The sequence below is a fragment of the Lampris incognitus genome, chromosome 6, assembly GCF_029633865.1.
Source record: "Lampris incognitus isolate fLamInc1 chromosome 6, fLamInc1.hap2, whole genome shotgun sequence".
Classification (NCBI taxonomy): Eukaryota; Metazoa; Chordata; class Actinopteri; order Lampriformes; family Lampridae; genus Lampris; species Lampris incognitus.
In genome coordinates this window covers 49,872,511-49,897,979 of record NC_079216.1, presented here as the reverse complement: position 1 = coordinate 49,897,979, position 25,469 = coordinate 49,872,511, and the positions used below count along the sequence as shown (strand labels likewise).

Sequence of the window (25,469 nt, the reverse complement as noted above, 5' to 3'; positions counted from 1 at the left end):
GGAGTCTCCAGCCACTTCTTTTCACCTGACAGTGAGGAGTTTTGCGTTTTGCCAGGGGGACGTAGTGCATGTGAGGATTATGCTATTCCCCCCAGTTCCCCCTCCCCCCGAACAGGCGCCCTGAATGACCAGAGGAAGTGCTAGTGCAGCGACTAGGACACATACCCACATCTGGCTTCCCACCTGCAGACGCGGCCAATTGTGTCTGTAGGGATGCCCGACCAAGCCGACGGTAACACGGGAATTCAAACCGGTGACCCCCGTGTTGGTAGGTAACAGAATAGACCACTACGCTAGGGCAGAAATTATTTTAGTATGCATTGAAATTTGTATCACTGTGGTAAAATTCAGTGAACATGAAAGCAGAAACTTCAAGCACAGTTGTCTTAAGTTGGATACTAAAGCGTGAACATCATATCCTCATATAAGCTATGATGCACTTTGAGTTGTCAGAAATACCTTTAAAACTCAATAACCCAGCTAATTCATAATGTGTGAGAATGCAGTGGCATGTAGATCAAGTAAAAATGTATGCTTTGAAGGAGATATGCCAAAGGTATGCACACACACATTGTGTGTGTGTGCATACCCTAACAAAACACAAAGGTGCAAAACAAAGGCATTTTCCTTTAAAGGAAAATGGATAAAGGTCAAAAACCTTTAACCTGTCAGCTAAACCTTAGCGATAACATTTGCAACTCTAATATGTATGAGATTTTGCAGAGTGGACTTGCCCCAGTTAGAATAGTGCTTACGTATGGCAACCATACTGAATTGTAGCTGGTTATTACTTAGTCCACACCAGCACTTTTGCAACTCCCTTTACGGCATACATCACTCTGTTGAGGCTGTTGCTGTATGGAGCCTACAGAACTAAAGATTAGCTGCAGTGTGCAGTGTCTTTCTATGTAAAAGAGCATTATAATTGTATATTTATAGTTTTAGGTTTACAATTACAAATCATCATTGGTGGTCACTCGAGGTCGAGTATGACCGTCCTCCTTCTGGGTCCTTCTGGGTCTTCAGGTGGGCATAGATACCGATCCTGGAGCCACAAAATGGGAGGACGCCTGCATGTGACAGCTTTTTATGTAGAGTGGCTGATGTGCCTGCAGCCATCACACGGTCCTTGGCAGGGGGTGGCCAGAGTCCAATGGCATGGAGAACCAAGACAATTGGGGACCACCCTCTGTTGCAGGCTTCATCCACCTTCACTGCTGTTGTGACCTGGAGACATCTTCTACCACTTCTGCCGTTGAGGTCTTGTTGGATTGCACTTTGTCTGGAACCTCCCCCTTGACCTGTCCACCTTGGGTGACCCTACCAGGAGCCAAGCTCTGGACGGCATAGCTCTTGGGATCATTAGTACACGCAAGCTTCTCCACCATGGCAAGGTGGCGATCCAGGAGAAGAATTTGTAATTTATACAATTACAAATATGACCACAATGACATATGATGAACAAGGGTGAACCTCTGACTGAAGCTTGTATCTTGAAACATCCTCCTTCCTGTTCATCGAAAGCGAAAATGGTCTGATAAGAATGCCATATACCAGAAATTATAATGGCCACATAGAGTGGACAACTTGGGATGATGGATGTAAGTATGTGCCAGCACACATTATGTGTGTGTGGATCTGAAATGAATGCAAAATTAAATGCAATAAGCTAAGGTATAATTATGTGGCAGATTACAAAACTTGCAAAAGAAAACCCCAATACCATGCTTCAAATGAAAATACTGCAATGAAACAATGCAGCATGCATGAACATAAACAACAGTAAGGGTTACTGTTGTTTATGTTCATGCATAACAGAAATTATTAAGTGGTGGAACAGTAAGAGCTCGGCATGCTCAACGGCAGGAAACAACAATTACTCCCACCAGCTAATCTAACAAGATCTGTACAGTGATGACTATTCAAATGTAATAGAGGAGCGAGTGCCCGCACACAAAACAGCATTTGAGCATTCAAAAAAGCTAGCATGCAACTCGTGAAAATGAATCAAACACACCGCAAAGGGCTTAGTAGTCACACATGTATGTTTTAACTACCAGGATTACCCGCTTTTATAGGCAGACGAGTCTGTGCCGTGATCCTCGCCAGCCAGTCAGATCACTTTTCTGCAGCGCAAACACCCATCTGCAACTGTGATTAGCAACTCATTGGTCGGGTGCACATGTTGTGTGTTGTTGGCATCCAGGGAATGTATAGGTAATGGTGTGAGAATCCTGGACGTCTGCAGTGTACCGCAGTATTTAGCTAAAGCTATGTAGTTTTATACATATCTACCAGGCTTACATTGCACAGAGGTATTTTTTCTGCAACACTGGGTACTGTTCCCTGTAGCAAATAAACCGTTGATTAAGCACCAAACAACTCAATAGCTGTTCCTTTAGCTTCTATTTTTTTGTTAGGCTGGACAGTAATCCAATAATGCTTCCATTCCTGAAAGAGATTTGTTCCTCTCTGAGGTCATTTTAGTAAGTTCAGGAATCAGCCACTGGGGCTGATTTAGTTTAAACCAATCAACAACCTTCCTTACTGCCAGATAAATTTGAAGCAGGCGTAACCAACAATCACTGACACCTGGCAGGCATTTTGTGTTTTGTTTCCCCCCGTCTCGATTTCAGAATACCTTCACCGCTCCTCTCGGACACTTCACAGAGGGCAAATGGGAGGGAGATTAAGGAGGCTGGCGTATCTCCAGCCTCCTACTTTGTCCTGGCTCTTTTCAAGCCATCGACGGTTTTGGACATGTTCTACCAACAAGGCAACGTTTTTGTGCCCTCTCCAGAAATTAAATGTGTTAGATAAAGACACTATATATAACGCTGGCCTCCATAACGTATAAACGATGAGATGTCTGACAGATCTACTAGAACCGAATCCTCAGTTACTTAGCAACAGACGTGGAGCTGAAGCGGGGAGCTCGCACAGTTGCAAGGATGCGAACAACAGTGGAAACTGGAACCATGAGGTGTTGCCGGAAAAACATAAAGTCACGCTTTCAATTTGACCTGGGAGTTCAACGTTTCTGCTGCTTGTCAGATTTTAAGATGAACCAACTGCATGATTTTTCTAACACTTAAAAGAAAAATCGAATAATGCAAATATGTCTGCTTGTGCATGCCTCATATGAGTTTATTAGATTCGAGCTTCAGAATAGGTTCTAATGTTCCTATTCTTGGCAGTATGAATTGTCTTTTGACCTTAACAAGTCATCCACCCAAGAGGCACAACTAGTTTAAGGAAGAGAGGGAATACTTACATGGAGACCCAAGCCAAAGGAGGCCCCTAAGGCAGGCCAGATGATGCCATACCTCTTAAGATGGTGCATTGGAGTGAAATGCTCAAGGTTTACATCTTCCCCCAAGAGGGCTTAAAATTTCTACCCCTCATCTTCAAACTAACGCTATCAAAATGTCACCTTCCTAAGCGTTAACAGAAGTTGAGTGAAGTGTTGAGTGATCATGCTTCTGAATGTCTTACCTTTCAAGAGTCAAAGTGGAGCTCAGTCATATTTTACTTAAGAATTCATGTTTCACAGTAGCAGGTCCATGTGTGCATAACCATTACTGACAGTCAAAAAAGCTGCACTGGATTTTTAATCTGCCTTTTTGCTGTAGGAGCCAGACTCAAACACACACACGCTTGCTTGCTTGCTGGTTGTCCATCGTGCCCAATGATGACCATCTTCTTCTATTTGTGGGTCCTTTGAGGACTCAGATAGCAGAAGATACCTGCGCAGAGATGGTTTTTAAAGTGGCATGGGGGGTGCGCTTCTCCCAACGCCACATGACTTGATTGTAGAGGAGATGGTTCCGATGGCAAGGGGGATCCCTAGACGACCGGCACCTCCACACAACTGCAGGGGGCTGCCGGAAATCCAGTTTTTCGGAAACCGCCTCGAAGCGTGCCGCCACAGCTTGCTTTTCTGTTGGGGTAAGCTCCCTTAGCCTTATGTCTTCCCAGACTCACCCACAAGGCAGCGGGGCAGTGGTTGATAGGTGCCAGGGCATGTCCACCAGGGTGGGCCTGCACACCATATCTCTGGGGCCCACTGCTGCTCCGAGATCCCCTGCCAAGTTAGCCTGGGGCCGCAAGACCCCAGTTACCATGTGTGGCCACGGGGAGGCCGGCAGGAGTCTTGGTGAAGGAGAGGCTATGTACTGGCAAGGGAAGGCTTACACGCTAGGACGCTTCCCTATTCGCCACAAAGGCTAGCCAGCGGCAGCAAGCTAAGGGCAGGAAGGACACAAGCGGGTTGGAAGAACACATGCACCTTCCCTCCAACTACACACTGCTGCACTAGACGCATCACAACACCCTGTGTGTATGTACACACACACACACACACACACACACACACACACACACACACACACACACACACACACACACACACACACACACACACACATCTGAAATGAATGTGCATATACTTTTGAACTGATGTGCTTTTTGATGTCATTTCTGATATAGGAGCCAGTGTCTGAGACAGAGAATGAAGCCAATGAGGGGATGGGCAGGGTGGATGAAGGAGTAGAGGAGTTTTTCACCAAGAAAATCATCCCTGATTATGTGCTGTGAGTCACATGCACACACAAAATCACTGTCTCACATACACGAACACACACACACACACACACACACACACACACACACACACACACACACTATACATACAGTAGACATACAGTAGACATACAATGATATGATAGTATCTACATATGGATACAGTTACATGAGTGACAATATGGATAAAAATTTTATCCATATTTTTGCATTTTTCATGGAACTGTGGCTTTGCACTTACAGTGTGATAACTTTGCAAGGTAAACAGAAAAAAAAACAGTGACTTGAAAAAATTCTTGTGAATGGGGCCCAGTGTAATCCTGTTTTATAAACTATCTGTGCAGATTGCATGCTAAATGTCTGTGCTGTGTGACAACCCCTGTATCCCTGCAGTATAACACTATATAACACACATTCCCTGTCTGGATTCTGTTAAGCTCCTGCTGGTCAAAAGGGGATTTCAGTGCCCTGAAAGTAAAAGTCATTTTGGCAATTATCCTTTAACATCACAGTGAAAATGCAAAGATATTACGTTCCTCTCGGGGTCTGAAGAAATAGACACCTCACTAACCAGGCAGTTTTAGAGTTAAACAGTACCTATGATGTTGTAGACATAATGTGAAATTAATATCAACCAAAATACAACAAAAAAAGGCAATTATGTGATTCTAGACATCTCTCTGCCCTCAAATGGTCTGAATGTGGCACTGGAGCAGGTGAATACAGTTCACCTGCTGCGTGCCACGGTGAACACCATGCTCAGCTGTCATACCTTATGTACTTTACAGAGTTCAGACATGGTAACTCACAACCTCATCTTCCCTTGTAGTCATCCAGCCTTGAGCAAAGTAAATATGTTGCATTTCTGAACCCCTTTAGACTCTGTCTGTATAATAAACTCTTTATTTGATAGGTAGGAGGAGAGAAAAGTCTACTATTCATTTATAGAATGGTCTTACAATCAAATGTCATCTTACTGGGTAGTGTACATAGAAAACAACATTGTTGTTGGGAACACTTTACTCAGCGTGAAGCCTGTTGTGGGCACATCTGTAGGCCTGTGTCAGGTTTTGGCTTGAGGTAAGCCATTACCTGCTTCTTACATTAGAGTAAAGCATGCTTTAAAGAGGAGCGAGCTCTTCAGAAACCTTCTCTTTGGACTGTGTACGGTAGCGGGCTGTCATAATGTTGATATTTCCATATCAGCTCACAAACGGAGTTTTGCTCATGGCTAGAAGTCGGCTGATAGGCTTACAATCGAGTTTTAGGGCTTTATGTCTTATTTTGTCTTTGCTTTGATTTAAGATACCAGTTATGGATATGATGTCAACATAGGTATGGGATGAAATTGCAAAGGTCATAGATGTGTGTAAAAAGAATTGGAGTTGTGTCCGGGTAACATGGTGGTCTATTCCGTTGCCTAACAACACTGGGATCGCTGGTTCGAAGCCCTGTGTTACCTCTGGCTTGGTCGGGCATCCCGACAGACACAATTGACCATGTCTGTGGGTGGGAAGCCGGATGTGGGTATCTGTCCAAGTTGCTGGACTAGCACCTCCTCTGGTCGGTCGGGGCACCTGTTCAGGGTGGAGGGGGAACTGGGTGGAATAGCGTGATCCTTCCATGTGCAACATCCCCCTGGTGAAACTCTTCCCTGTCAGGTGAAAAGAAACGGCTGGCAACTCCACATGTATCGGAGGAGGCATGTGGTAGTCTGCAGCCCTCCCCGATCAGCAGAGGGGGTGGAGCAGCGACCGGAACGGCTCGGAAGAGTGGGGTAATTGGCCAAGTACAATTGGGGAGAAAAACGGGGACAAAATCCAATTAAAAAAACACGAACCAGAGTTAGTTTGTGTTTTGAAGATGGAAGGGACATTACACAGATGGATATTTCTTTAAATGAGTGCAGGCCAACATAAAACACTTATATAAAAAAAATTATAGAAATTCCCCAGAATTTCTCAGCCCAGGGCTGTAGTTGAAGTCTCGTTAGGCCTGCTTGAGACAAGGTGAAGACCAAGTTGCATATCTGCCCTATTGGGTGTGACATCGATACATGAGTAAGTCTTTAACAATGTCTCTGACAATGCTGCTCACTCGTGTTTTTCAGCAAAATATCAAACACTCATGAAGAGCAATGAAGAATCTATGTCCTGATTAATCCATCGTTTTTACACTGGTTTCGACTTTAGATGACCACTTCAACAATGTTTGTTACAAATTAGGCTTGTTTCAGGTGTCTTAAGACTATAAGGCTGCAATTTATCAAGATATTTTATATTGTAACTGCATCTGCTGTGGAACAACCTGGATATAGATCCCATCTTGTAAGATTTTCTTCTCCTTGCACTTTGAGTTATATTGGAGAATTGTGCAAAATGCCCAAACTCTATTCTCTGTGAACGAGTGGCTCCAGAATTATATTAATTTGATTTTGCTCTATGTGTTGTTTGCATGTCTTTTCTAGTACTGTACTTCAACTGTGCATGTCTGTATTGCCCTGTAGTATTAGTCTTAGCACTGAGTGCCTCTTCTTGTGTGTTGCTTTTTCTGCTGTCTCCCTGCTGCAGAAAAGGCCGGTGGGAGGAGTCAAACCCTGCCGAAGCCACTCCCTCAGACTCAAGCTCCACTCCCTCTGTCCCCGCTCCTCTTTCCCCGTCTTTGTCTGACAGCATCACTTCCTCCACCACTGTTGTCATCTCTTCCTCTGCCCTACCTAGTGACACATCCCTTACCCATACTAAGTCCACTAATATCACATCTGTAACATCCTCCACCACCACCTCTTCCATCACTTCCACCACCACCACACCCCCCTCCAAAAACATCAAGAAGAAGTTTGGTGACTTCTTTGCCTTCAAGAGGGCTCGAGCTGGCCGAGCTTCCAAGGCAGGAGGGGGAGAGGGAGGAGGAGGAGGAGGGGGAGAGGGAGCGAAGGTCAAAAGGACCTCCATCGCGGACCTTATCCGACCCCTCCGTGAGGCGAAAGAGAGGGAGAGAGAGAGGGAGAGGGAGAGGGACAAGGAAAGAGAGAAGGAGAGAGGGACAAGGTCAGTGGAGGATGTTAATGTGTCTAATGATGCCACCATGACAGAGGGAACCGTTGCCACCGACGACTCGGGCGACAGGAAGGACAAGATGGCCATGATGACGCCTCCCATTAAGGCCACTGCCCCCTCCCTTACCACCACATTCCTTGATCTCACCACTGCCGCCGCTGCCACTACGCTCTCAAACCTAGAAGAAGAGGTAGTAACCTCACTTCCTGTTGGACCGGGCTACCCAGCCCGCTCCGTGGTCACTCCCCCTATGATGACTACATCAACCGAGTGGGAGAAGAGCAGGATGCTGGACAAAGAGAGGATGATGGGAGGAGGGACACCAGATGGAGAGAGGCGGTTGAAGGTCGCCAGGAGGTCACTGAGAGAGGGCAAAAGTCAGAGTCTCATACTGCTGACAGGGTTAGAGCCTAATGAACAGAATAAGGTAAGTAAATGTCTGAAAATGTACACTACACACACACACAGACACAGACACAGACACAGACACACACACACACACACACACACACACACACACACACACACACACACACACACACACACACACAGGCAGTAAGGGCCACACAGGGGAGAGAAGGGAAGAAGGCTGATGTTGGAGTTAACAACATAGTAGTGAAAAAACTGGCAGTACACCTCACTAGAGGTCTGCATGGGCCTAAAATTTAGGCCCTTGCTCAGGCCCCACACATTCAGGCCCCTGCCCGGCCTGAGCTCTGAAGCTTTTTAAGACTCTCGGCGTGAGCCCGATGCAGGTTTTACTTATGCATGCGGCTCTGGGAAAAATAGATTACACAGGGGACAAGAACCTCCTGTCAAGGATGCGTCTCAGGTCCAGGTCAGGGTCAGTGTGATCTGGCTCTGAGGAAAACAGCTCCATGTGTACTCCGTCTACACTCGTACTTCATAACCGCTTGGGATGGACATTTGCTTTATCTCCCTTATGCAAATATTAGAAAAAGAAAGTTGGGGGGGGGGGTTGAGTCGACTTCTTAACCCGCTGTAATGACAGCCAGGCTATAATAAGTGATCTCATATGACTAAAGGTGCCTTTTATTACTTTAACAAAGTTCCCCCTTAGGATTCTCTTCTTCATTTCCTCCATAGTTTGTGAGTCATCACACATGTATTTTTTATGATAAGAAAGGGGCCTGTTGGGGTAAAATGTTGCTTAATTTAGTTTAATGCCCGAGTCCGACTGGAGCCCAAACTAGTGGCATGAAAATCGGCCCAAAACCCAGCCATGATCTGTCCATATCCTGGGCTAGGGTTAGCCTAGGCAGGTTGCAGACCTCACATGCAGTGTGTGTGTGTGTGTGTGTGTGGGGGGGGTTAATTCACTGAAAACCAACCAAAAGGTAAAGTTATCAAATCCTCCCACATCCTCTTCCACTGAACCATAACTCGTACTATCATCATCAGTATCTAGTCTCCCTTAAAGTGTTGAAAAGGTGAATATATATTCAAATTATGACAGGAAACGATGTGGGATTGTGGATGTGTAATTTGATAGTGTAGAACAGCACTGCAACAGCTTTTTTTGCCTTTTTTTTTGCAAACCCAGTAAGAGGTTCATTGCTAGTGTTGTGCTGTATTTTTTATTTGTGGCTCATTATATTGAGATTTTATACAAAGCAGGAAGAAATACAGTTGAATAGTCAAGTGCAGTGGTAACCTATTTGGGACTGAGTAGAAAAAAATGGGAACTTTCTGTGTTGTCATACAAAACAGGCAGGCCAGTCTCTACCTGCTTTATTACATCTAATTCATAGACTGTAGTTAATGCATGCACTGTGTGTGTGTGTGTGTGTGTGTGTGTGTGTGTGTGCGCGCGTGTGTCTCCAGAGACACGCATCAGAGGGCACGTCCAGCTTTGAACAAAAGCTGCAGGTGATGCTACACAAAATGGGTGTGGCAAAAACTCCGCCAGCAGACACCAAGGCAAGCCAGGTAGGACACATTAGCAACCATTTTATTCCCTTATGAAACAAGGCATTCACTTCAGAAAATACTCCGTTTGTAATTTCTTAGCCCACTTTTCGACAAACCGTCCCGAGTTTGCCCTCCTGTCCAGCGTATGAAACGTGATTTTGCCTGTTGCCTTTGTCTGACTTTGGTAAGGACGGAAACACACGGGGAATTCAGATCGTCTGAGAGTAGCTGCACACTGACACATTTCTAAAGTGAATAACTGAACCGTATGGCTCAGTTTCAATGGAAGACATCAATCCTGGAAGAAATCCCACATTCCTGGACAAAGATCATATCCGCATTTGCTGTAATAAATCTGCTAGTTGGACGTCGGTGTGCAGATTGCATGTCCAAGTACTTAAGTCCACAGACAAGTGGATTGAAAAGAGATGTACAATAAAACAATGAATGTCATTCCCCCCATTCGAACAGACAGTCTGAGCATGCAAATCCACCCATTTCTATTTCCGAGCATTGTTCAAAGAGGAGAAAATGAGGGAATTTAACCCCTAAATAAGCACCTGTCTGCACTTACTTACATTTAGAAAAATAGTGAAAAAGGGACGGAGATAAAGTGGACAGTGATGGTGGGGAGTGGGGGGTGGGGGGTGGAGGTGGCAGTATTGTGGTAAAACACATCCATACTTCTCACAAGTCTATCCAGAGAGTTTGTTGATGGAGGCCGCTGTGCATTTAAAGTGGAAGCTTCCTGCAGGCCACCCGCTCTAAATACCAGAGAGATAGTAGTGGAAACCACTTCAGTCTAAACAGTGAAGAAGATTGATGAGTTTAAACAAAATGTCAATTCTCCACGGCCGTGAAGCAACCCCTGAACTGGTGTGGCATACAGACCTGTAATTAGAACAGCAATGAGACCTTTCAAACGTGTCCTCCAACAGGCAAATGCTTATTGGGGTTTATTGTGATGTCTTGATGGTGTCTGTCCATCCAATGATGTTTACTCTTCATCCGCAGAGCAAAGAAGAGGAGCTGAGAAAAGCCAACTCTGAGGGTAAGAAAACTGTGTTTGTGTTCACTTTAAGATTCATTTTCTATTCATTTCCCTCCTTCATCTTTATCTCTTCATCTCTAATGATAACAGTTCGCTCCCTCTTTTTCGCATTAAAAACTAATAGAATATCTCTCTCGTGGGTGCAGAAATACTGCCTTTGCAAAATGTCCATGCCAAAAGGTTTTTTTTCCTTCCTTGTTAATTTTTTAGCATTTGTCTTCTTAGTCTGCAGTCTGTGCATGCATGCAGATATTTTACATCTCTTTAAATATTCAAACACATCATACCCAAAGGACAACAGATATAGTTATGTAACACATTTCCAGTGTGGTCCTCAGTGATACCCAAATAAATAGCGACCCCCCCCCCCCCCATCCCACCGTGGACAGTGACAGATGTGATGGGGGTAAACTGTGCCCCCCCTTTGTCCCCCCCCAATTGTATCCGGCCAATAACCCCACTCTTCCGAGCTGTCCCGCTCACTGCTCCACTCCCTCTGCCAATCCGGGGAGGGCTGCAGACTACCACACGCCTCCTCCGATACATGTGGAGTCGCCAGCTGCTTTTTTCATCTGACAGTGAGGAGTTTCACCAGGGAGACGTAGCGTGTGGGAGGATCACGCAATTCCCCCCAGTCCCCCCCCAAACAGGTGTCCCGACCAACCAGAGGAGGCGCTAGTGCAGCTACCAGGACACATACCCACATCCAACTTCCCACCCGCAGACACGGCCAATTGTGTCTGTAGGGATGCCTGACCAAGCCGGAGGTAACACGGGGATTCAAACCAGCGATCCCCGTGTTGGTAGGCAATGGAGTAGAGCACCACGCCACCCTAAACTGTGCTCTTTTGTTGAGTTTTAAAACATGAGCAGTGGTGCAGAGAGAATCATGAAGGTTTCTATCCAGGGAACAAGGCAAAAGTTTGACTAGTTAACGTGGGTGTGTTGATAACTTGCAGACCGGAGCAGGGAAACACATACCACCTGCCTGGGTGAAAAGTTTGCTAGATTGTAGAACAAGGAAAGTGGATTCAACACAGTGGGGGGTTTAATTTAAATCATTCTGAAATGTAAAATTACAGCAGACAGAATAACTTGAACATGTTTTAACAATATCCAATACTTTAAGCTTCTAAGAGACAGGCTTACCCTTTGCCCTGAGAACGGTTTCCATCCTCCTTGGGAAGACTCGTGTATATATTCTCTGAGGAATGAAGGAGGAGAAATGTACTCCTCACTGTTTTCTGTGAATAGTTGGTTTTAGATACGGTGATTTAGAAAGCCACCACAGGTTTGTCTTGGTATTCATAAAGCCACTATTAAATTTGTTTAGTAGTATGCATGAGGGTCTTACCCCACGATCCTAATTAGGATAAGCAAATTGGAAAATTAATAAATGAATGGATGAGGGTGTCATTATTTCAGAACATACTGCAAATGCATGACAAGAAGAGAGCAAAGAACCTGGTCCTTTAATACAGTGATCCTCATGATACCATTACAGATCCAAATTTGATGGCTGACATACTGTGTGTGCATGGGGGGGGGGGGTCCGCGCATCCTTTGACCTCTAAAAATATAACCACTTTGTCTTGAAAAATGTGTGAAATATGAGAAACCAAACCGTGTTACTGTCGATGGCTCGTGCCCAGACTTAGTCTTTAAACCAGGTTGGCCTTCTTTTGGTGTTTGGCCTTTAATACAGGTGGTTTCCAAAAGGTGGTCCTGTTGGTAATACCATCTTTGCGAAGCTAAGAATATTAACTGTCTGAGCCTGTGTAACAAAGGTGTTAAGTTCTGTTATCTTTTTTTAGGCCACAGGTCTTCACAGTACTTACTTGTCTTGGCAGTTTCTTAATGTTTGGCTGTTGTGATTTTTAAAGCATACCCCCATGACTACATTGTTTCATGTCTTTGTGACTGATGCATCAACTTAGGCTTCTGTGGGGCTTTGCAAGGAACCTTACACCGCACTAAAAACACCCCAATAAAGCGATGATTTGCTGACCTCTTTTAATCCTCAAACACACTACCACTCGGTATTCAACTTGATATGACTTGCCTGTACACGATTCTTATTACGGTACTTTAGAGTTAAAGTCCTCTCTCATGAGATGCTTCTGTTATTTCCTCCAGCCCTGAATATTTGGGAAAAGTTTTGTTTTGGCTTTTACTTAAAGGTGGACTCTGTAATAGTGTCAAACAGTGGCCGTTAGTCACATGAGCCCCACTCGGTAATTGCATTTTGGGGGGGGGGGGGTGCAACGTGAGAGCTGTTGAGGTGTTTACATGCAACAAAAATGTTTTTGCAGTGATCATAAAATACACTAGAGGCCGCTGTTTCACAACATTATTGGTGTGATTCTATCAATCGATCAATCAATCAAGTTGTGTTTTATACAGCGTTTTCTAGCTGCAACAGCCACTCGAAGCGCTTTACATTTCTGGTCAAATCTGAATTTCAGACACCTGTTATAATAGAACACAGGCCCTTTGCTATTCCCCGGGCGCTGCACGGCGCACTGCCCGCTGCTCCTAGCTACACAGCTAGGATGGGTTAAATGCAGAGGAAGAATTTCCCCATATTTCGTATGTGTAAGGCCACCGAAATGTGATTTACAATGATTAACTTATTCACATGCGTATTACAAAAAGATTTGACATGGGCCGTTTGAGACTACTGACATGAAGCAGACCAGTGACAGACCTTAGTCGGTATGCAGATAATGGATTGTCGACAGCGGTGGAATGGTCACCAGAAACTGCAAAGTTATTTTCCTGCGCCTAACATGACCATTTCCATGATTACCACGTGGGAATGAATCGGAGCCTCTGAATACACACAGGCTTTGCACATCAACACGTCCCAATGGGTCTCCATGTTAACTGTTCCAATAGAGTTAATCGTTTCAGCGCATGCCAGGCGAACCACACGCATAGAAATCGGTTGTCACTCAACAAGTCAAACAGACTGACGAATGGATGACGTTGCTGACTAGTTAGCCACTATTGCAGCAGTGTTGTCAACCAGCACTTGCTACTAGCAACATTACCGTTGGCCTAACATGATATTTAACATCCTGTGACTTTACAACTGAATCATTCATAACTGATTGATTTTCTAGTAACAAAAGATGTGGGATGAGTATTACTCTTAACAATACGACTGGTTATTTCTCCCAAATTTACTGATTACACTGCAGCCGTATCCACATGCCACTTTCTCTTGCACAGTGGCCGGGCAGCTTGCTCACATACACAAACTCTATGGCCTGTGTCGTTTAAGAACACAAGGCGAACAAATAACAGCTCAATACCACATTAGAAGTTGTTCCGAAGGAGGCAGGTAGTGTAACGACTATGGATAAGTAGACTCGCTAGCATTTGGCTAACGGGTCGGACCCTTTAGTCGACCGGTTAATGTACTCGCCCGTGGTGCGAAAGACCCGGGTTCACATCCCGGCTGTTGCGGTCCCTGGGCTGCCCCTCGAATTCGCCACATTGGCATTCTACTGTTCTAACCCACTCTCTCTATCTCACCACTTAGGTGCTATTAATTATTCTGCTGTTGAGATACCCTAGAACTGTAGGCTTACCAAGTGTTGTAACTGTTGGTGCCTTCAGAACTGGTCACCTATGTTGCATGTAACCCACTCTCTCTATCTCACCACTTAGGTGCTATTCTGGACAAACCAGAGCCAACTTCCATATTTATAAAGCCCAGAACAATGTCCACTTCATCGGGTATGTATAGTTTCTACCTCCTTTTTTTTTATTTAGATGTGATGAGCTACAGGTCAGCGCATACACACATTAACAAGACTTCTCCATGTCGATTTTCCAGTCAATTTCAATAGTTTTCAAATATGACGCTAAAAAGAAATTTAATGAAATCACCAGATTGTGAATCTCCACTTTGGTTATCTCATCTCTGTCTCCCTCTTTATCATTCCCCATCAGATACCAGACGCCCTCAACGAGCAGTGGACCCGTTCTCTTCTGACCCTCCCCTTCACCCCAAGCCCCCCCTCCCCGAGCGTCCCGCCGGACCTCTTCCCCCCAAACCTGTCCTCAGCGCTAAGCCCCCTCTTCCCATTCCAGCTGCTTCTGCGGGAGGAGGTTTCTCTGGTTCCAAGACGGCAGCCCCTGCCGTTCAGCAAGTCTTTCCCCCTCCTCATCACCTCCCTTCCTCTGCTCATGGCACCCGTTCCCAAGCAGAGGCCCGCCCAAGGCCGTCCACACATGAGGGGAAAGCTGAGACAGATGGCTCTAAAACTCAGGTAGGGGTAAATCATTGGGAGGAAAAGGAAATGTGTTTCTTTATTGCTCCTGGGAATAGTTACCTCCTCTTATCTTGTTCTGTCGGTACAGTTGAGTACAGTTGTTGGCGTCAACAAGTAGACCGAAGTATTTTAGTATTTCAAGGTTTTTAGGACTCATTGTTGACCATAAATAGAGTTTTGTGTGTGTGTGTGTGTGTGTGTGTGTGTGTGTGTGTGTGTGTGTGTGTGTGTGTGTGTGTGTGTACACACTAAATCTTTGACCATGATCATTGCATCTGCAAAGTATGCCATGATAAAAGCCAAGCCCAGATTGGCCAGTCAGTGGTTGAGTTGGTGTTATATTGTGTTTAATGTCAAATTGTCTGCCAGGATATCCACGTTATTGTGCTACTCGGTCATTCTGTGACCTCAGTGCAAAAAACATTACGACATGAAGAATGAGATTATTAATCAGCTATAAGGAAAGTGAAATGACTGCATTTCTATAGTGCTTTTCTAGTCTGAGGACACATCCCCAGTGGGAATCGAACCCCTAATTTTTGGCAGTATTATTGCAATACTAAAGGTATATGCTGCCATAACACCAGGTACTATGTTGACCAACATATTTAAGTACTTCACATAACATGATCCCGTTACAACAAATGAATAGTAAGACATTATAAAGAGATTGTAGTGTTCCCATTACATTGGCACACTATCATCTATGAAATTGATATTCAATTTTACATAGAAGATTCACTATGTATGCCTACTGTAAATGCATGCATGTTGGATAAACCCAAAGCACATAATGTATGCAATACAATGCAAGTTACCCACTGTGCAAGGGTCCAGAAAAAAGATCAGTCGAGATTTCTAAGATATCCCAACAGGATTTCTCCTCAATGAGCTTCCTCCATAACCAGTTGCATCACTGCAGTAAGGGGGATGATGGGTTCATCTCATTACCCTTTTAAGAAAAAAATATTTTCTTCTAGATTGAAAACCAGCAGGAGCCCCTTTCTCAGGCGCCCATACAGAAAGATGGCCCCGCTGCAGCCGCAGCTCCCCCTGCCCCATCACCGCGGAGAGGTGCCAGCGCACAGCACCGCTCTGAGAAAGCACAATCAGCCACTGACGGTGGGTTATTTGACCAGGGTCGAACCGGGTTGTGCCCAAGTAGGTAAAAACGTTCCACTGCCGGCTCCCAGAAGATCTGTGCAAGAAATGAGCCTCTCATTTCTTTATACTCCTTGAATTCTTTTCTCTGTAGAAATTATTCTTTGCAGCTGTTGCAGATTGCATGTCACTCATTTTTTGTTTTAATACTAAATAATAATGAAAAGTTCACTTTAAGTTTTTGGAATCACATTGAACCCTATGGGGGTAGGACTTTTGTTCTCTGGGAAGAATGAGCCTTCTGTGTCATCAAACATAAGAGTAACAATATTTTGGCATATGTATATTTGTGTGTGTGGGGGGTTGTCTTAAGTAAGCATCTATGTTAATTGCTGTTGCATGTGTTCCCCTAGAGAGTCTTCCTAAACCCCATCCACGCTTGAAACCCCTCCCACAGCGCCGAGCTGTTTCTGTCCACGAGGATGCTTTTGCTATGACACAAGGTGAGGGATGGGTGTGTGTATATGTGTGTGTGTGTGTGTTGTGACAAAAACAGGTGATAAGACACTGCTCCATGTTGATGGCAAAGATATTCTTTCAAAAGCGTCGACGCTTTGGACAAATCAGACAGTTAACACCATTTGTTAGTGTGCAATGTGTCATTTAGCTTTGTGTTAGCATTGAGCTAATTATGAAGTGATTCAGTACTGAAGCCCCAATCAGTGAATCAAAGAGGGCAACTGCTGCTGAAATTATTCACATTGTGTTTATGGTGCCATTGTGGTTTTGATTTAATTGGAGTCTTCCTCCAGCTGGAGAGTCTGGGTTGAGTCCAAGAGGCCATACCTGCCAAAGCTTCTTGAACAAACACTTATAATCCCCAACTCGATTGTGCACCTCACCCTGAAAGCAAAAGGAGAATATAACGTCTCCTTTCCACGAAGGCAAGCAATTCTATCAGAAACATAACAACCAGAAACCAGAACAGCTATTTTTTTAAGTTGCTGACACCCATCAACAATTGAAATGCATACTCCACACATCTCTTTTTCCCTTACTCACATCCCTACTCCATCACAATTGACATTGGCACTCTCCTGCTGGTATGCAGCCACCTACACCTACTACCATAAAGTCATTTCTTATGTAATCAACTCCTACCATGGCTTTTTTCCCCCCTTACGGTATCCAACACACTCCAACAGACAGATATTCTTTGTTGACATTACTAGCATCCGTAGTGATCCATAAGTATTATCATGTTCCAACAGAGTCCATGTGCATACTGTATGGACTTGCTGAATTTTGTACTTTTATCTCTTCCCTGCTCATACTTTTTATGTGATATTTTTTATTCATTTTTTATGTGCAATGTGAACTATGTGAGCCACCCACTAAATTCAATTTTGTGCATTTGCAAACTGACATGGCTGATAAACTGGATTCTGCTTAATTCACTATAAGCCAATATGAGCTGTGAAAATACCCCTCCAATGCTTCTAGGGGGCAGTGTAGGCCAAGGCTTGAATGGTTTCTTAGTCAAATGTACTTTAACATGGAGCCTTTGGCTTTAATTGGTAGTTTACATGAACCTTAAGGTGGGAAAATGTTGTTTATTCCTCTTAATGTTAAGAGTATGAAATGTTATTTAGACATGTTAATTGGAGTAGATTGTGGTAGTTTCAGTTGGGATTGTTCACCAATTTGCTTATTTTCTAATGAGAACAAATAAAATTATTCAACAACACTAGGTCAAAATAAAGAACTGACAAAATTCACAGCTGAGGCTTTGCAAGCAACACCTTTCCTCCAGCACAGCGTAAGAGGCCTTTGTAAAAAGAAGGACAGAGCCCGGAGAACTCACCCCCTCCCCTCTCTCTCTCTCTCTCTGTCAGAGCTAAAAGCTGTTTTACAGAGGTCGCCCATCCGTCACCGTGACAACAGGGCAGACCTGCCCACTTGTACTGAAGACACTCCCACAGGTGAGGAAGTAGAGGAGGCGGCTGACAGAGGTGAGATGTGCCAGGAGACATGAGATGGGAGGGGAGGTGTGCATTGTTCAAATCATGGGGGAGAAGGGGGGGTGGGCTTAGGAGGTCTGAGATGCTCTATTTCAAACCACAGCCACACAACCCTGACGTTTGACCTAGTGGGAAGGGGGGTGGGGGCGTGGGGGATGCTGCCAGGTCATTGTATTGAGACTTTACAGCAGCACTGTTTCTTATGTGGTTGTGGTGTGGTTGCCAGGTTTGATTTTCAACCACACATACATATTTTATTATTGAGTTATCAGAGCATCTCTTTGCACCTGCATAAACACAGTGTGTGCAGGACGTTTTAAGTCAGTAGATGAAAATGTCTGCTTAAAGACAAGATGACTTGACACATTTGGTTTATTTCAGTTTGACTGTATTCCACCCTGATGAATAAATAAATAAATGAGTGTGTGGCCCTCCAGGGAGCTTCGGTGTAATTTGACCCCTGGAGATGTGAGAGGTAGACAGTAGAGAAAACAGTCCAAATAAAGACAGGTGCAGTAGTCTAGACGAGAGAAAACGTAAGTGTGAATCTTTCTTGCAGATTACCCACAAACTAATTTTTTTTTTAGACTTCTTAACAGAGTGAATCAGGACTGTCCATCTCTATTTACTTCAACAAACATTAGCATCAAAAAGAGTTTTGGTAATTGGCTGTTGGTTAAACGGCTAAAGGTCTTCCCAACACTAAAACAACTTATTTTCACTGAAAACTGATGTACTCGGACACACTGACCCAGGTGCTTATCTTGACATTTTAGTGCAATCTATACGAAAAGCAGTGAATTTCAGCCCGTTGCTGCTTCTGTGGTTATAACTGTGTTATTACAACCATAGATTGTCATAGGCCCGGCTGTGTGATGGGATACGAGTCTCAACCCCCCCAGCTACACCTGCCCACCTTCTATTATAAATACATGAAATTCATATTGAGAGAGAGAGACCAAAGTCACATATTTTGTATTTTTCAGTAGCTCTAATTTGATGGTGTTTTTTTTTACATAGTTTTTGTTTTAATTTCTATAGTTTTATATATATAGTTCTATATGGTTTATAGAATTAGTGCTCATGTTTCCCTGCATGGTTGCTGTTGACTGGAGCGTTGTCCAGAGTAGACCGAGCTTTTCCCAAAGGTAAAACAAAAACTACAGGCCGGGGTTTGATACCTGTAGCACATCCCAACATTTCCCCCAGATTCTGTCTGGGAAGGATGAGTCCAATTTGTCCTGAAAAGAATCTGTGAGAAAAATACCAACCAATGAACCAATTAAGTGCATTCTTTGTAATGTCAGAATCAGAAACACTTTGTCATTTCATTTCATGTACGCAAGTGCATGAAATGAAACGAAACATCGTTCCCCCCAGCCCACAGCAGTGCAACACAAAGAAAATGTGAATCCAAGAGCACCCACTTTTTCCATACTGTCAACATCCACAAAAATTAAATTGGAAATTTCAACAAAATCCGCTACTGTTCTATGACTTACAGAGGCAGTCCCTGTGCTTTTGAGTTTTTCTCAAACCAAAGTTCTCAAAGATGTCAATTTGAGTCATGACACATATGGAGACAATCTTCTTTAAAAATGTTGATAAAAAAATTATGTTGTGGCAACGAACACTACACTTATTTCTTCAGGAGCAGCTTGACCACTGTGTTCTCAATATAAGGTGGAAACTATAACCCAATGCTTTATCAATTGATAATATATACAAGACTTGGGCCAGGCACTAAGTCCTAGTATTTGTCCTAGGATTTATTTGATTAGACACCTTTTTTTTTTTAGATATTTGGTGAAAACAAAACTGAGGAAGCACATTGTGGACCTCATGTGAATGACAGCATCAGGACCAAGGCAGAAGAAATAGGCTGGAAAATGGCTCAAATCTGCAGAAAATATCCTAACAAACCCTGGTCAGCAGGAGCGATCCTGGACCTCACGTTCGCCGTCTCTCTGAAAGACGTTAGAAACTGCACCTCTTGATAGACTTCAATAACATATTTTGGGGCTCAGAAAAAAATCCCCACTAGGATCTTTTATTGCCATCTAAAACTTTGACATAAAGTTTTATGAAATATGCTAGACGCGTAATTCATTTATCTGCAAAACGCATTACGTTTTCCTGCAATCTCTAATGGCCTGTCTGCTCATTGAGCCAGGGCTCAGCTGTAGGTTAAATTTTACTTTACGTTCAGTCAGAAAATAGCTAGCCCAGTAATGTAACTGTTTAAGCTATCGACCAACTATTTAGTATGACCTTGACAGGTTGGTTTGGATGGCACAAAAAAATGTACAGAAATAAATCTGTCTGTCTCACGGACTGACTGACCTGCCTTCTTTTTCCTCTTTGTGTGTCTCCCTCTGCCACCCAGGTGGTGAACCGGGGAAGGGCAAAAAGAAGGGGCAAGAGAAAGAGAAACTGGACAAATCTAAGATGGAGAAAGGGAGGACAGGAGAAGGGGAGATGGCGGACAATAAATCATCATTGGGAGAGGAAAAAACACCAGTCTCAGCCCCTGTGGAGAAAGACCCCAACTCCACCTCCCCGGGCGGCGGACAGAAACCTCCACTTCCTCTGCTTAGTGTAACCCCAGCTTTGGAGAAAGCCGAGTCGACCCGAGTCAAGTCCCCAGTCATGGCAGGTGTCACACTCCCTGCTTCAGGTGCAACCTGCTTATCGCCAACCCTGGAAAAAGTCCAGGTGATGCCGTCCCAAGGGAAGTCTCCAAGCACAAACCTTGTCACAGTGGATGTTAGAAACAGCACACAGGAAAAGAAAAAGACGGTCTTGAAACAGCACATAACAGAACCGCCAGACCAAAGAACTGACGCCCCCGTTTCCAAATGACAAGGACGGACAAACACGAGGGGAGAGACCTAAGCTTGAGGAGTTGTCAATGACATCACGGGAATCAAACACTGGGAGGGTGCCAGGCCTATGCTGTAGCATGTTAGATCCACTATATATGAAAAACATTGGCCAGATGTGTGGGACATCTCACTGAGCACATCATACACTCTGAGAGGATGTTTTGTTTTTTTATATATATCTATATATGTATATCTAACACATTTGCAAGTGTAAATTCATCACTACACTTTTAAGCAAATGTTAACGATGCATTAATATAGCAAGTCATGTCAACTCATCTCATGGTGATGTTTACATGTGTTGAAAAAACACAACACAAACACCGTTGATTTTGAAAATAACCTACTTTTGAGAGGAGTAGCCTCAGTTTTGTTTCCCTGTAATGTCATTGACCTGAGCATCCTTCTCCTCCTGGATGAGAGTTTATTTTCTAACGTCATGTCTATCTTTGCCTTGCACGCCAGCTGAAATATGTACAAAATACATAAGAATGCAACGACAGAAATTATGAGCAAAGTTTTAAAGAGTGTAAATCAATACCTATACTTGTTAATAATTATTAAAAATTCATTGCGTTGTGTCTTAAGTATTTTGATTTTTTTTTTTAAACTTAATAGTGGGGGCGGCACAGTGGTGCAGTGGTTAACATGGTCGCCTCACAGCAAGAAGGTCCTGGGTTCGAACCCCGGGGTAGTCCAACCTTGGGGGTCATCCCAGGTCGTCCTCTGTGTCGAGTTTGCATATTCTCCCCGTGTCTGCGTGGGTTTCCTCCAGGTGCTCCCGTTTCCTCCCGCAGTCCAAAGACATGTAGGTCAGGTGAATCGGCCGTACTAACTTGTCCCTAGGTGTGACTGTGTCGGCACTGTGATGGCCTGGCAGCCTGTCAAGGGTGTTTCCTCGCCTGCCGCCCAAATACTGCTGGAATAGGCTCCAGCATCCCGTGACCCTAATTAGGATAAGCGGCTTGGATAATGGATGGACGTAATAGTGGTGAGCTTGAGTAAACATACACCCTTCCTTAGGGCCAAGATAGAGTTAATATTGGAGACTATGTAGGACACATTTAAAAATTTGATTCTTTTTTTGCAGAAATTGTGATGTGGAAAAAGAATGAAGACGAAACACATACTGCCAAACAATCGCAACAGAAAACATGCTTGACATCGACCTACGACTCGTGATTTGACAAATGCGGTTCAGTCAGTGCTCTCAATGGTCAGCCATGGTCAATCCAAGTTAACACCTGGACAGCTAAACTGAGCACACGCAACAAATGCCTAGAAAAGAACATGACTTGTCCGTCTCCCATTAAGATCGATGGATTCGGAGACATATCACCCGCTTTTGTAGGCGAGTATATGATAAATCCATCCCCAAAGATGTGGGTATTTACCATATATGCTCCACTACACCACTGTTAAGATCATTCAACAAACAGTTCAGGCATCCTCTGAAGATATCAAAAAACAGTTTATACTCCTTAGTGAGATTTGGTTCGAGAATGATGGTGCTCTGCAAGTCTACCTGTTTGTAAGAGAGGGGCGGGGAGGTTGTAGTTCATATGGAGTTGGATTTACTCCCGATTTCTCCCTCTGCTGCGACCTCACCAGGGTCCAAGCTCAATCCTGGTAGAGAGCCGGTATTTCTCACCAGCTTGCAGAGCCTGCCCTGCATCGCTGGCCTTTCCCTAACCCACCACCAAAAAGAGCAGGGACAATATAAGCAGTATTTAGTTTAGAAAAAAAAGGAAACATCAGAATCAACACATGAAACCATATCATCGCAATCCAAACATTTTATTACATGAAAATAACAATTGGCACTTCATTTACTGTAATAAAATCAACTTTTAAAACCTTTGAATCCTGTTAAACCCGGAACAAAATCAGTCCATAGAGCACATAGTAATCCACATAGTAATACAACAGTAGTACAATAGTGCAGCAGTCTTCAAAGCAATACCTTGACATTTTGAATTTTTACTGTTATATGTTCTTTGTCAGGTCTTTATCACAATGTGGGATTCCATTAGTTCAAATGGGGAACATGAACCAGCCATTTCTTAGATAGCAAGCGGCAAAGGCTGAAATATATTTCCACTAAGGGAGAAATGACTGGCAGGAAACTGACTAAAATAATAATGATAATAATAATAAAGTTCTTTAAAAGGGACACTAGATATGAATAAAGTTGGCCCCATCATCCAATCAGTGTTGAGCATTGGATTTTATGTTTACAAATATTTTAACCACATTCTGCCTGGTATTAAAATGTGTCATAAACTGGCATTAACCAGTTGGAATTTAAAGGTATTTCCTTAATAAAGTTCAAACACTGGAATAGCCCATTGGGCAGCACAATGGCGCAGTGGTCATTATTGTTGCCTCAAAGAGTCCTGGGTTCAAATCCAGCCCATCTGTATGGAGATTGCATGGAAAATAGCCTAAAAAACAGTGAACACAAAATAAAAACATAATTGCTAGGTGAATTGAAATTGGCCATAGGTGTTAATGGTGGGTGTGGGCCCTGTGATAGACTTGTGCCCAATGGCTACTGGGATAGACTCCAGCCCCCTTGAGTTGGATTAAATGGGTATAGTTAAAGGATTGCTGAAATAGCCTGAATATTATTTGAAAATTAAGTTTAAGCCTCATGTCATTTCCCAATAGTCTAAAGCAGGGATGGGCAATCTAATCCAGAAAGGGCCAGTGTGGGTGAAGGTTTTTGTTCCAACCAAGCAGTTACACACCTGTGTCGCCTAACCAAGTTCCTCAGCAAAGACTCTACTGGTTGATTAGTGGGATCAGGTGTGTAACTGCTTGGTTGGAACAAAAACCTTCACCCAAACTGGCCCTTTCTGGATAAGATTGCCTACTCCTAGTCTAAAGGGTAATTTATTATGGTTTCATCTCACCTCTACCCAGCACATACTTCTGAAAAATGACAATTTGGGAGGAGGTGAGGGAAAGGGTGGGGGTTGGTCTCTTAAGAAATGTGTATGGTACTACATCACCAAATCAAGGTGAAGGCAGCAATGCAGCAAGAGTAAAAACTCCAAACTAAAGAATGTGGCATACATTTTCTCCATTGAAAGTGGTTTAGTAAAGTTATTTTGGTCAATGCTGAGATTATCTCTGGTATTGGTTAGATTTCATCAAGTAGTGGGCATGACTACAGCTCAAGAACTGTGATTTCAGGTTTAATTGCACCTTTATAGAAACAGAAAATGGGATACTTTGTATTCTGTAAAATTTTATATTTTGTTGGCAGTTCAGTAAATGACAAAGCATCTTGTCAGTTTTCTACTAAGTCGGTGGGTTGGCTGTCCCCAAGCCAGCACATTAGCTCACAACTGGTGGTGATAATGTGCACCAATGAGGAGTAATAGTTATGCTAGCAAATTAATGCTAAGGATGTCAAGGATCAAACTTGAGATTTCTTTTTTTCCACAAGGCCTGATCATTTAAATTAAAATTCATAATGCCAAGGTATACCATTTAATTCCAGAATTTTCCATACTTGCCATGTGTCCAACAAATCTAAAGAGCGAAGGCATAGTACCTCTTTTCATCCACTTGTTTTCTATGTCACTTACCCAGGAAAGGAAAGGATTGCAGTGGCAACAGGGCCAATGGAACAGCCCAGATGTCCCTCTCTCCAACAGGATCCTAAGGCTTTTGTGGGCAAGATGAGAGCTATAATCCCTGCAACGTGTGCTTGGACTGCACTGCAAACTGCCAGTGGGTTATGAGCAGGATAACTCCAAAGCACCCACAGCAGCGTCTCTGCCCTGATGCTCTCCCGGACATCAGAGTCCCTCATCCTATCACAAAGGGTGACACAGCTGGAGGTTGAAACAAAGACTGATTGGTCAATTGAGAGCTTACGTCTCACTTCCCCTTTTACCACATTGCCCATTTGACTATATTTCTCAAACCGCTGCATCTATCTGAACATCTATCTCAAGATCTTGTTTATCCTTACTTGTGAATAGGGCCCCGAGATGCCTACTCAGCTTCCTGCTCAGTCTCCTCCTTAGTGGAACAGCCCCTCCCCCCTCCCAAGAATAAGGAATCTTTGTCAAAGTCCAATATCCAATATAAATTAGCTTGAATGAATGCTAAGACTGCAAATGCAAATTTCCCTCTAAACTACAGGTCCAAGTACCAAATGGTTTACAATGGTGGCTCCAGTGCTCCATATTTCCAGACCAACTCACACAGGATGTTTCAAGGAACATCCTGTGTCTTTTCCAAATTGACAAAACGCTTGTATATTCTCGTGACACCTGGATTATCTGCGAGCTGGTAAAAGGCTCGCCACAAGAGAAATTACACAGCAATAGGAAAATACACACTATAAATGTTCACAACAAGGCCCAAAGGAGTGATGATGAGTCAACCTTTAGAGATACAAGCAGGACTGGTGAGCAAAGTTTATATGTTAAGAAAATTAAAGCCGAATACCATTAGTATAATGATCTTACTGAAAAAAAGTTTTTTTTAAAAAGGTTACAATCGTCACAGATTTGGTGCACCGTTGAATTTTGTTCTTT

General features: G+C 43.7%; 1 protein-coding gene across 1 annotated transcript in view; it reads left to right on the top strand.

Moving 5' to 3' along the window:
• Positions 1-21,489, top strand: part of carmil2 (capping protein regulator and myosin 1 linker 2) — a 72,839-nt gene extending 51,350 nt beyond the window's left edge. Inside the window, exons 25-34 of the mRNA XM_056282429.1 lie at positions 4,489-4,592; positions 7,152-8,067; positions 9,486-9,590; positions 10,587-10,623; positions 14,299-14,367; positions 14,584-14,903; positions 15,887-16,028; positions 16,421-16,510; positions 17,903-18,019; positions 20,415-21,489. Of these exons, the coding sequence (XP_056138404.1) occupies positions 4,489-4,592; positions 7,152-8,067; positions 9,486-9,590; positions 10,587-10,623; positions 14,299-14,367; positions 14,584-14,903; positions 15,887-16,028; positions 16,421-16,510; positions 17,903-18,019; positions 20,415-20,890 (2,376 nt within the window). The 3' untranslated portion in view covers positions 20,891-21,489. The remainder of the gene's footprint in view (positions 1-4,488; positions 4,593-7,151; positions 8,068-9,485; positions 9,591-10,586; positions 10,624-14,298; positions 14,368-14,583; positions 14,904-15,886; positions 16,029-16,420; positions 16,511-17,902; positions 18,020-20,414) is intronic.
• Positions 21,490-25,469: the final 3,980 nt, after the last annotated feature.